Source organism: Lycorma delicatula, chromosome 1 (genome assembly GCF_047948215.1).
Source record: "Lycorma delicatula isolate Av1 chromosome 1, ASM4794821v1, whole genome shotgun sequence".
Classification (NCBI taxonomy): Eukaryota; Metazoa; Arthropoda; class Insecta; order Hemiptera; family Fulgoridae; genus Lycorma; species Lycorma delicatula.
The window spans coordinates 190,139,937-190,152,260 of NC_134455.1; the positions used below are offsets into that span (position 1 = coordinate 190,139,937).

General features: G+C 38.8%; 1 protein-coding gene across 2 annotated transcripts in view; it reads left to right on the forward strand.

The window, feature by feature from the left end:
* Nucleotides 1–12,324, forward strand: part of LOC142326403 (kelch-like protein 17) — a 284,480-nt gene that overhangs the window by 98,900 nt on the left and 173,256 nt on the right. For both annotated transcript variants that reach the window (XM_075368884.1, XM_075368893.1), the window contains exon 3: nucleotides 11,622–11,718. In XM_075368884.1, coding sequence (XP_075224999.1) covers nucleotides 11,622–11,718 — 97 coding nt within the window. The remainder of the gene's footprint in view (nucleotides 1–11,621; nucleotides 11,719–12,324) is intronic.

The window sequence follows — 12,324 nt, forward strand, 5'->3', positions numbered from 1 at the left end:
TACAATTAAGTCTCTGCGCTGGGCACTCCTTAAATTTAGAAGCAGTGCTCTATTTCTGTCCAACCTATGCGTCCAAAATGGCGCCGCGTATGCGATCATACTCTCGAAGACACCTCGGTACACCCAAGTACATTTGGCGACCAGACAGCCCGTAGTCTTTCCGAGCAATCCTTCTAAGTTTGTGCATCACAGAGACAGCGTCCGCCGCAACTTGTTTGATGTGGTTGCTAAAAAGCAACTTATCATCAAACAAAACACCTAGGTACTTATGAACCCTTACTCGGCTGATTACACAGCCTTTATACTTAATGTGGGGGTTTCGACTGCATGATAATTTGTCTGCGCCCTTTAGAAGCATAAACTTCGTCTTGGGCACAGAAATCTTTAAATTTTGCATGTCCATCCAGCCTTCGGCGGTTGACAAGGCCGCTGCGCTCTGCTTTCCAGCTGTGGTCGTGAATTTCCACGAACTAAAAGGAGACAGTCATCGGCGAAAGCCTGGGCCGTGACTCCTTCTGGGAATGTCAACCCCAGAAACCCGTCGAACACCAGGTTCCACAGCAGGGGACCGAGAACGGAATCCTGCAGGCTTCCCCTGGTGATGGATTTTTCCACAACTAGGTGCGCATCTTTAAACAGGGCCGTACGGTTAGACAAATAGTCTCGTACCACGGCCTGTATGGCTTCGGGAACATCGCGGCGTTCCAAAGCATAGAGGACAGAACTCCAACACAAGGAAGGAAATGCTGCCTCTATATCAATAAAAATAGCCAAAACATATTTGCAGTCGGCGCTTTCCACCTCGGTAAGAGCATTTAAGATGCAATCCTCGGTGCCAACCCCTTTCATGAAGCCATATTGGCCTCGATTTAGAATACAGCTCATATCGATGCCTTCTTCGAGCCGTTCCACAACCAGCCTTTCAAGCAACTTGCCGAGAACCGGCAAGAGGCTGTTGGATGGGTCGATAACTGCCGACCTCACCAGGATCCTTTCCAGGTTTCAAAAGTACCCTTACCAAAGCAACCTTCCAGCAAACCGGAAAGCAGCCCCAGCTTAGGCATCCGGTGAACTGTCTGCCAAGTGGCTCTCTTATGACAGGCAATAAATGATGGAAAATATCCGGGTCAAGTTGGTCAATCCCCGGTGCCTTCTTTAGTGCCATTCGAGAAACCACTCGGTCTATATCCTCGGGTTCCACGGTCCGAACGCCAGGGAATGGTGTTTCACCCGCCCTAACGCCGATTTCCGCTTCCCCCTCCGGAGCATCTGGAAACAGAGTATCCAGGAACGCCCGGTAAGTTGCCACAGATGTTAAAGTGTGGTCACGACCACCTAACCCGCACCGAACACTGGACAACACGTGCAATGGCTTCGGTCAGTAACAGGTCTTCGCGAGCTGCCAGGGATCGCGCTGCAATTCCCGCATGGAGTCTTTCCAAAACTTGAGTTTGGCTTCCTTGATGCCGTGAACATATGTATTACGGGCACGCCGGTAGATCCGAAGACGCTCAGCGTGCACGTGGTTAACGATGGTCCCCGTTGGGGGGCAACGCTGGTATCTTATCCGCGCGGACCACACTCTTGCGCGCAGTACGCTAAGGTCAGAGGACCACCATTTCTTGCCGGGCCTCTGTCTGCCTTCCACAGACGACCCCCCCCCGGAAAATGGGGTCATGACGGCTCCAGGCACGCTCAAATCAGCGGACTGGCCGCTTGTAACAGGTCCGTCCATTGGCCTAGGCCGCCGTAGGACCTCGTCGCAACCAGTCTTGATGGCCCGGCTCTCTCGTGGGGCGGATCCACGGATAAGCATAACACAGCCCAGGAGAGTGTACATATATTCAAACAGGACTTCCCGCCTACCGGCTGTATCCGGCTTGAAATGTCGGCCCGCATGTCGGATCTTTCCTCCGTGCCTGCCTCTAACTTCCAGAGTAAAGTAACCAAGCCCGACTGTGTCGTTCCGGGGCTCTATCCTAGAAGCCGGGACTCGGTCTTTACACTAATCCCTGTAACGGAGACACCCCAGAAGGAGCAATCCGGCCGGGACTTGGTCTTTTTCTGTGCGGGGGTTGTGGAATCCCCGTACCTCATCACCACCGTCCACCCGCGCAAGCACGGACGAACGGTGGCATCGCAGAGAGCTGTCCATTATCCTCTCGCTCAACCCCCCCCCCCCCTACCTCTGAAAGACTCATAGAGATCCTCTAGCAGCCCATCCTCGAACTCAGCCGCGAGCAGCACACTCATCTATCCGATGATCCGCTTTCCCACAAATAACGCATACCCGCGGATTTCCACAATTGACCCGTTGATGACCAGCCTGTCCGCAGTTGTAACACAACGCCGAGCAATCAATCCCGCGACAAGCCGGGGACATGTGGCTCGGCCACAACAGCGATAACATATATCACCAGGATCCCTCACGGAAGTCCGACAATTCACCCAGCCGACCCTAACCCGGTATTCAGTCAGCTTCCTTGCAACACCGTACGTAGTCACAATAGTGGCGTTCTGTGTCGCTCCATAAGCCAAACGAACCGAAGACACTCGAAAATCAGCTGTCTCACCAACCACCCGACGTATGGCCTCAGTAACCTCTACCTCAGTCGTGGTACATTCAATATCCCGTAGATGAACCACGACCTGCAACCGCTCCTTTTCTTCATGTTGGCATGCAAATCCTAGACCTTATCTTGAAGAACTTCTTCGACGCAACTGCCTTATCAGCGCTCTCAACTCGAATACGCAAATCTCCAGCAGGTTCCTGTTTCACCTACAACAAATTACTTATTTCCTCCGTCGCTACTGTCTCCTTAACAGTCTTGAGAAACTCGGTATAACAGCGCCCAACCACCTTAACCACAACAGTACCGCTGTCAACAACCGCCGGGGTGGAATGCCGTGAAGCTTACACCAATTTTCCATGTTTATCACCAAAGACCTGAAAAAAACATCACCCGAACGGGGGATCCCATTCGTCCAAAAACAAACAACACTATATGTTCCAGGCAGGAGCCAATTCGGCCACCCGGTAGGAAAAACAGTGGATGCGGAGTTTCGCTGCATATCCGTCGCTGAGACGTCAAAACCACCCCCAAAGTGGTGCGAACATCTATCGAGGAGTCATAAAACAAACAAAACCGCCGATCAACAGAAGGATCAGCGACCCTCCCTAAAGTGTGGGAAGTGTCCTCCAACACATCTCGGGCTGAAGCCCAGGCCGCCACGACACATAGTCTTGAGAATGAGGCTCCGATAAGTCTACAAAACGACAACTAGGAACCTTCACACCCGAAGGATCTTCCACACGGACAAGTTTCCTCACGACCCCGTTCGGCCAGGGCCTAATTACTACGTCACATCCCACTCCAGCACACGGTGAAGATCATCATGTTCCATCGTCATATGTGTGGATGCTACCCGCGACACCACCTCCGTCCATGTACCCGCATCAAGCACAACATCCTCCTAATCTCTATATCTGTTAATTAAAGATACCGGAATGAAGTTCGGGTTCTGCATTAGGATGCAGACGAACAAGATTCTTCACGGCCCTGACTTGGCAAATTAGTTTGTCTATGATACTTCGGAAGAGTTCCCGATGAGTAAAGGTCTTTATTAGGATCTGGATCCTAAAATTTAACCTATCTAAAGTTTTAAACAATGTATCAGATTTTTATTAGTAAGAATTTATATGGTACGTGAACTCTAAAACATTAAAATAATATGTTTTGTAATTTAAATAAATTACAGTCTAACGTATAAATATTTTGTTCGCTTCATTATTTACGCAACTGACAATCATGTACGATTCATTAGCTAAGCGGTTAAAATGAATGGTAATGATTGTATACCATCATTCAGGTTGTTTGATGGCTTACGGGTTTTTTCTTTATGGAAATGAAACTTCCACGTTTTGAAAAATAATATCTGTTTTCAAAATCCTTTCCATAGTCTAGTTTTAAGGCTTTAAGGTTCGTTCGTTAGTACAGTGATTAATACTTCGAAAAGACACCTAAACTTTAATTTAAATATAATGTACATTAAAAAAACAAAATAAACGAGATGACTTATTTTGTTTTATTCATGACTTTTGATAAAATTTGGTAATTTTATAATTCATTTTAGAATAAAATCTTATCTTACGCACAGTAAGATTTTTGTGTTATACGTAATTTTTTTTTTCTTTTTCTGAACAATTGTATAGGTTTTCTGTATTCGTTGAATCTCATAGGATTAAAAAAGCCAAAATTGAAGTTAGTTTAAAGAAAAATCAATCTACCAGCAAACTAATGAGGAACAAAGGAAAAAGCACGGTGAAACATGTAACGAAGGAAAGACGCCCTTAAAAGGAAAATCTCGTAAAAAATATTTCAGCTCTTAATTATTTTGTCAAATTTGCCATGTTTGTAACAGATCACTTCTGTTGTGTTGAAATTATACTATTCAGCTGTGCCCAATTTTGTTTCTGTAATTGAGCTTGTTTCAGGACAACCGCTTCCGAGAATGAATCGTTAATTGCACCCTAACTGTTAAAGTTCTCTAATTAAGCGGGTAACAGGGCCAGTTAAATATATTATTCTTTCAACTATGGTTTATCTAAATGTACCTATATGTACCTGTTTAATAGTATCTATTACGTAAATTTATTTTTTGTCACCTTAACTGTCTTTGAATCCGGTTCTGCCAGAACAAAGAGCAGCTGATCAGCGATTATGTTGGTTGACAGCAGTATGTTCGGTTGTCTACTTATTTCTATTGTGGTGATAATAATTCCTTCCTTCTCAACTTGTAGTCATCGTTCATTCAATAAACCATAGAATCTTGAAAAAAAATGTTTAGTTGTATTCAACTTATTTTGATGAAAAAAGTGCATTAAGAACAAGCCAGGTTACTGTAAGAAATTCTGGCACCTAACATACACGTATGAATAATGTTTTAAATAGTGATTAATTGTCTAAACGTCGCATTCTCTTTCATTGAGTGATATCGTTTTAGTATATGCAAATCAGTTTATTCAAACAAAAATTTTTTACTCTTGATTTACATGTAAAGTAAATTTACCGTTACATTATTATAGAGGCTTCATTCGTTATACTTTAACAGAAAGATTAATAGTTAGCGCAGCTTTTACTACGGGTAATCATACTCGCTATGAATATCTTTCTATATAAAATAGGCAAGCACTGTAAAAAAATCCCAGCTTAAACAAAAAGAAAATTATAAATATTTGATTTACGTTTAAGTAAAAAAGTAATTTTTCTATAATGTTACTGCTATTCAAACCGTATTAAATTTAATATCGTCCAGGAAGTAGGTTGTATGATTTACGAATGTGTTTATTATTTTCCATTATTTATATACAGTGCCGTTATTAAAGTGAAACGTTTGTACAATTATAATAGCAATAACATTATTTTAAAGTAATAAAAATAATTTCTATGTGCAATTCTGTATTTGTACTCGGTTACGTACAGCAAACATAGAAAGAAAGAAAGAAAAAATGTTTTGTTACGGGACTACATGAAATTTTGAGCAGCTCAGCCCTACACTTTTATATAAAAACATATCCCCAACGTAAATGAAATAGTGTTCTCGAATCGCTAATGTAAGATAAAAAAATCTTCTATTATTAAAAGCGATAAAACCTAGATGGCGAACATTTAATCTCCCTAGCTTTCATCTAAAGGTTTTGCAATCGAGTCCCGGTAAAACAGCATTACAGCATTTTCCTCAAGCTCATCTCTTTTCCAGCTCTTATTCATCTCTCTTGATCATCAATACTTCTGTACAGTGTTTATAAAGGAACTCCACGGTTTGTGGTATTATTTAAACAGAATTATATTTAAAGTATATATTCTGAAAGGGTGAAAAATTTTGAATTTTTTTGTGTTTAATACACTTCGTTATGTGAACCATTCGTTGCCCCGCACGTCCAGACAGTAATCTAACTCTTCCCGCGTACTCGCTAGCATGTCGGGTGTAATGTATGCTACTGCCACGACAATCCTCTCTCGTAGTTGGTTGATGTCACGAATTTTCTCAAAATAAACCATTTTTTTCACATGCCCCCACAAAAATAAATCTAGTCGGGTCATGTCTGGGCTCTTTGTTGGCCATAAAATCGGCCCTCCTCTTCCAAGCTACCTGTTTTGAAATCAAATGTTCAAAGGAGCACGAACATGGTTGCTGTAAAGCGGCGGAGAGATGTTTGATAATTTCATGCGGTGGCTGTGATCCCCAAACCCTGCAATTGTGTCGATTTACTGAATCACTAATGTGGAATGTCAACTCATCTGAAAACATGTTATTTTTCAGGTAGTCCTCACTTTCATCAATGTTTTTGTGCATTAAAGCTGCAAATTCCATTTTTTTTCACTCTTATCATTGTGTTTGATTTCATGTGAAACTTGTACACGCACGTAGTGTAAGCCTTTTTAGCACCAATACACTGCACACAGGTATTACCTAACTCTTAACCCACCGGGTTGGTCTAGTGGAGAACGCGTCTTCCCAAATCAGTTGATTTGGTAGTTGAGAGTTCCAGCGTTCACGTCCTAGTAAAGCCAGTTACTTTTATACGGATTTGAATACTAGATCGTAGATACCGGTGTTCTTTGGCGGTTGGGTTTCAATTAACCACACATCTCAGGAATGGTCGAACTGAGACTGAACAAGACTACACTTCATTTACACTCATATACATCATACTCATTCATCCTTTGAAGTAATACTTGAACGGTAATTACCGAAGGCTAAACAGGAAAAAAGAAAGAACAACTCTAAACTGAGCCTTGCTAATGACTTTTTTCGGGTCACGCGTACAACATGCTCGGATGCTTTCTACATTTTGTTCAGATACGGACGGCCTGCTTGGTGACTTTCCTTTTAAATCATTGCCTGTTTCCTTAAACTGATTAAACACTGTGGTTTTATTCGTAGGGCGGCACTGCCATACTCATGTCGATAAATTATGTTGAACTGTGATAACCTATCTTGTTTTGATAAACCAAATCAGCACTGAGCTTGCTGCTGCGCGGACTGAGAGTGAGACTGCCGACCGGATATGCAGTGAAGGTTACACAGTGGTGCCAACCGTGACCAAATAATATATGAAAAACTTAAATAACGAACGTAAATATGAAAACCGGATACTTTTAACTGATTCCATTATTTCACTACGATTTTTTGGAATCAAAAAGTTCTTATGTAAACACTCCATGCTTACTTATACATGAGTAGAAAAGAATGTAAACTCAGTGTTAGTTCGAAACTACTTTAGAGTTTTTTTATTATATAATTAAAATCCTTTTAAAAACAATGAGAGTTTATTAAATAAAATGTATTAGCAATATCGGATATGCTACTCGTAGTTTTTAAATAAATTATTAAAAATTATTATTTTTATGTAATTTTTATTATAATCCTCATATAGCACGTTTAGCTCATATAGCACGAGTATGTAGCACGTTTTTTTATCGTTTTTATTCTGTCTGAATTTTTTTGAACTTAAAATATTTATTCTTTCGAAATATTACATGTTGGAGACTGGTACATTTTTTCTCATTAACCTTACAAAGCAGAATAGTTGTAAAAAAAGTACAACTTAGATTTATTTTAATAAAATTCAACAAACGCACCCTTCACAACATTTAATTTTTCATTTCCATTTATAAACTTTAATTCTAGTTGCACAAAAGAATGTATATTTTATTTTTTATTATTTTATTAATTCTTTTTGTCGACTCAGATAAAATAATTTTAGGTCTGTCTTAAATTGACACGAAGAGTGATACAGCGATTAGAGCGAAGTTGGGGAGAGGTCATGGTGATATGAGTTATTATGTTGCACAGCTTCTCTCCGGCCATGGAGAATTTGGTGAATGTTTACACCGATTTGGGAAGCGAGAGATGTCCAACTGTTTATACTGTGGCCTGGTAGATTCACCTTACCATACATTTTATGAATGTGAAGATGGCTTGGATGTAAAGAGAGAGCGGGTCTTGGATGGATAACTGTAAGCTATATGATACAAGGGTTGGTAGAATGGAATGATGCAGACTGTTTGACCACGGAAATCTTTCAGAGGAAAGAAATAGAATTTCGTGACTGGAGCAGGGAACAGCAAGTATAAAAAAAAGGAAGAGAAAGACCGAGTCCCGGTTATGGCAGGGCCCTGGAACAGCATTGCCGGGCCCGGTTACTCCGTCTCATTGATTTGAGATAGGCAAATGAGGTGAATAAAAGATCCGCCCCCCTGGGTTGAGTATTGCTTGAATGCCGATCCGACCCAGGGGAGCAGGAGAGAAAAAAGTAGTTTTGTAAAATGTAAAAATAACAACCACTGTTAAACGAAATAACAATTTAGGATACATTAGTTAAAAACAAAATATCACAATGAACGCGGAAAAAATTTAATACGAATATATGTTCAATCAACTGCCTAATACATAATCTTTCTGCCTCGCGCACTTACTAAGCCTGCGAGCCGGAAAACCATTTCTTGCGAAAGATTCTATACATCACTCGTACTGCAAGGCTACCACTGTATTGGAGAAAGGCTCTCCCAATTGACTTAGGGGTGAAAGTTCGGGCGGCCATGTGGAAATTGCGAAGAGGCAGGGAGGCCGAGGTATTTGGGATGCGGTTTCAAGCCGGGCATGTACCGGAGCGGAACGGTGATCTCGATGCACCGGTTCTAAATTTCGAACAGTTGCCCATCTCCTGCCTGCGAAGGAGGCTTTACAGCCTCGCGATGGAAGCATGGCAGTAAGAATGACACGCCACACCTAAGGGAAGGTTCTTGTATAGATTTATACAAGATCTGGCGGGATGGTAAGCCTCTCCTCCGTTTTTAAGGGCAACAGGAGCCCGAGTGCTCTCCAACCATGGCAAATTTAAACAAATATTTGTTTCAGTTCCGCCTGGTAGCTGATGAGCTGTGTCACTGCGGGGAGGTCCAGTCGAACACATGATGTTCCACTGCACAGCTCTTAGGGGGGCCAGAACTCAGGCCGCTCTGGAAATTAGAGGTCAAGGGGAAAATTGGCCACTCACAAGCGACGAGTTAATGTGGCGAGAGCCGCATTTTCGGACGTGTGGGAGTTCCTTGATGCGGTTGCTTCGTTCAACCGACATCAGTAGTTTACCTAAGAGGAAAGACTGCTACTGCGCTGCTGTAGGAAGCTAACCGAGAGATATGACTGGCTACCAACCATATTAAGGCTCCAAGCGCTTTAATGGTGGACAGGTACTTGCTGGCATTCAGCGGCCTGGGCGTGGCAGCGAATTGCTGTCTTTGACGAAATAAATGTAATTATTGATAGTCATATATGTTTTAGTAGTTGACGGGGTGCGCCTACCCATTTTAGTGATATATGACAAGTGGGCGGTGGGACACGCAAGCGAGTGGTGTATGGTACCACGCTTTTAGGTTAGCTCTAGGAGCTAGTTAGGACACTGGTCGCTAAACTGTTTCGAGGTTCAGTAGCCGTTTGTGGCACAGACATTCGGTCTTGTGCTTTAGGGCGACCGAATGGAGTGGTGGCGGGAGAAATGCTAAGCAAACCAATATAACTCGTACTAATGGGAAATATTTAATACATGATTAATAGAAATATCAGCGACATAGTGATAATGTTTGTGTTTTTGTTTTTATTTATTACTATACTCTTTTTTTAATCATCATATGAAAACGGATGTGGTTTAGCGGTTTTTAATTTTAAATAATAAACATTTCTGACTTAATTAGTTTTTACATTAAAGATGAAAAATAACTGGAGAACAATTAATTACAAAGCTCCCATCCTCGGTGAGGACAATGTTCGGATTTGTTGTTTGGCACTAAATACGGTACACCTGTAAATATTTTTATCCATAGAGACATTTAGTCCACTTAGATTAAAATGTAGTCAGGAAAGAAAATTTAACTTTAATTTCTTTAAATTGTTTTTAAAATACAATTAAAGGTTTTCTTTTACGGGAATAATATTATTTTTTACATTTAATGTATTTAAAGTTGTTTCACGTGTTATATTTAAAAAAATGAATATAGGCTTTATTAAGTAGTTTATTTTTTATCTTATAATTGATTTTTGTATTTGTAATTTATCAAAGACGTAATCTACATAATGTACTGATCAAGTTAAAATATTTATTTTAATATGCAAAGACGGTATTTGAAAATAGATTATTACAATAAATAATAATTACTTCAAAAATAGATTAATTATTTATAAATAATTAACTATCAAAATCAGTATAAATGATCAGCATTAGCATTTTTTATCTAAGCTACAAGAAAGTTATATTGGAAAATAAATAAGTTTATTTAAATGGTAAATTTGAATAGTTCACAAGAGATGCTTTCTCCTTAAATATTCTAAATAAAGCGATTTATTAAAACGTAACGAACTTATTCACAATCAGTTGAACATAATATTGACTGTTTGAGGTTCGGTCTTCCGTTGTAGCTTTTAAAAAGCTAATAGCTGAGTTTATTAAAAAATATAATTATATAAAATAACAATAGATTAATTAATAAAGAAGAACTACCTTCATGAACCCAGTATGTATTATTAAAAATATAATTCGTTATGCGTTCTTGCGTAATTAAAATGCGAAACCGATCTCCAAACTTCAGTTTCTTTCAAAAAATGAGGGTAGATTACACTGCAGTAAATGTCAAGTCACTCGTCGGTGGACAAAACTACCATCGCTAGATGTTTTAGACAAAGCGTTTCTATTTGTTCGAGCTTAATTAGCTAGCGTCGACCTTTTGAGCCGAAATCTGAAGTACAATATATTAAATGATTCTTCAAATAAAACCATTTATTAATAAGTGTTATAACGAAAATTTACCATGGATTATTCTTTGATTTAAAAAAAAAAATGTTTTCACTCTCTTCACACTCGGGAATAAACCTAGTGATCCTATTTTGTTTCCTAGCCGTTAATCTATTAAATGAAATAAAAAATTTCATTTCATTATTGAAATTGTTGTTTCAAAAATTATTTAAAGCTCGATTAAACATTAAAAGTAAAGTATGCACTGACACTTATGTGTCAACAGGTTAAATTGTAAGTATCTTAATCAACAAGTAAATTTACTGATGTCATTCCTGTTCAAATAGCTATATACTATGAAAGAAGAACTGTTTTATTGTCAGCGATACAATTTTCATAACCCGTTTGACTAATGAATGGTATTACAGTCAAGTCATATAAGTATTCGTTCACAGATTATGTAAACGCATTTTTTCTAAAATATTACATGATCTTCAAGTAAAACCATTTATTAAACGTGTTATAATGTAAGTTTTCGATCGATTATTCTTTGACTTTTTAAAATTATCGAAGGTTGGGTAAAGGAGCTTATTTGTCAGTTAAATCAATTTATTTAGAACTCGTTTAGAATTTTAATTAATATCATAATTGATTAATAAAACAAAAACAAAATTACGTAGTAGTTAAATTTAATAGTTCGTAGTAAGATGTTATAGATCTATTACTACATTAATATAAGCATGATCATTTTTTTTTCATATTTACGAAAACTGTCGTTTTTTTTTTAATTCCATTATTTTAATAATGTAGTGTTTTGCTTCTTTTTCAGTTATGCGATGTCACGCTGCGGGTCGGTGTCGACGGAATTCATGCGCACAAAGTCGTCTTAGCTTCCACTAGTCCTTATTTTTATGCTATGTTTAACGGTACGTAAATAACTTTCCTGGTTTTGTAAGGACATAAAATTAGTGTTGTAAATTTTAAATAATATACAATTATTAAATTAAAAGAACTAAATTTTAATTAGTATCAAATAATTCTAATCGATAAAATAAGTTCTTGGTTTTTGTTGACATTATTACAGTTTATTATTTTTTATTTTTTTACGTTAAATTAAATTTTTTTTGTTGACAGAATACTCCAATCAGAGTAGAATTAATGAGAGTACTGTACATGAAAGGAATAAGAAATTGATTTTTCAACAAACACATATATCGGAAGAAAAATTACAATTTTTGTATCCATAAATCTGAGCCTAATTTAATATCTAACCAGTTCAGTTAAAAAAAAAATCAACATTAATCGCTAAGCATATGCAAGAAATGTAAAAATTGTAGCCTATACACATGTAGCCGATAACATTCATTGTTTGATTATTCATCATTACAGGCACTTACATATGTGTCCGATAATGTGAAATGAATAATGTATGTGTTGAAATCGATTTAATTACGAAAATAATGTAGGACGATGAGTGAGCTAAGCTTCGGTGAGAAAACAATTTCAGAATTCATGTGTCGGGTTCATAACGT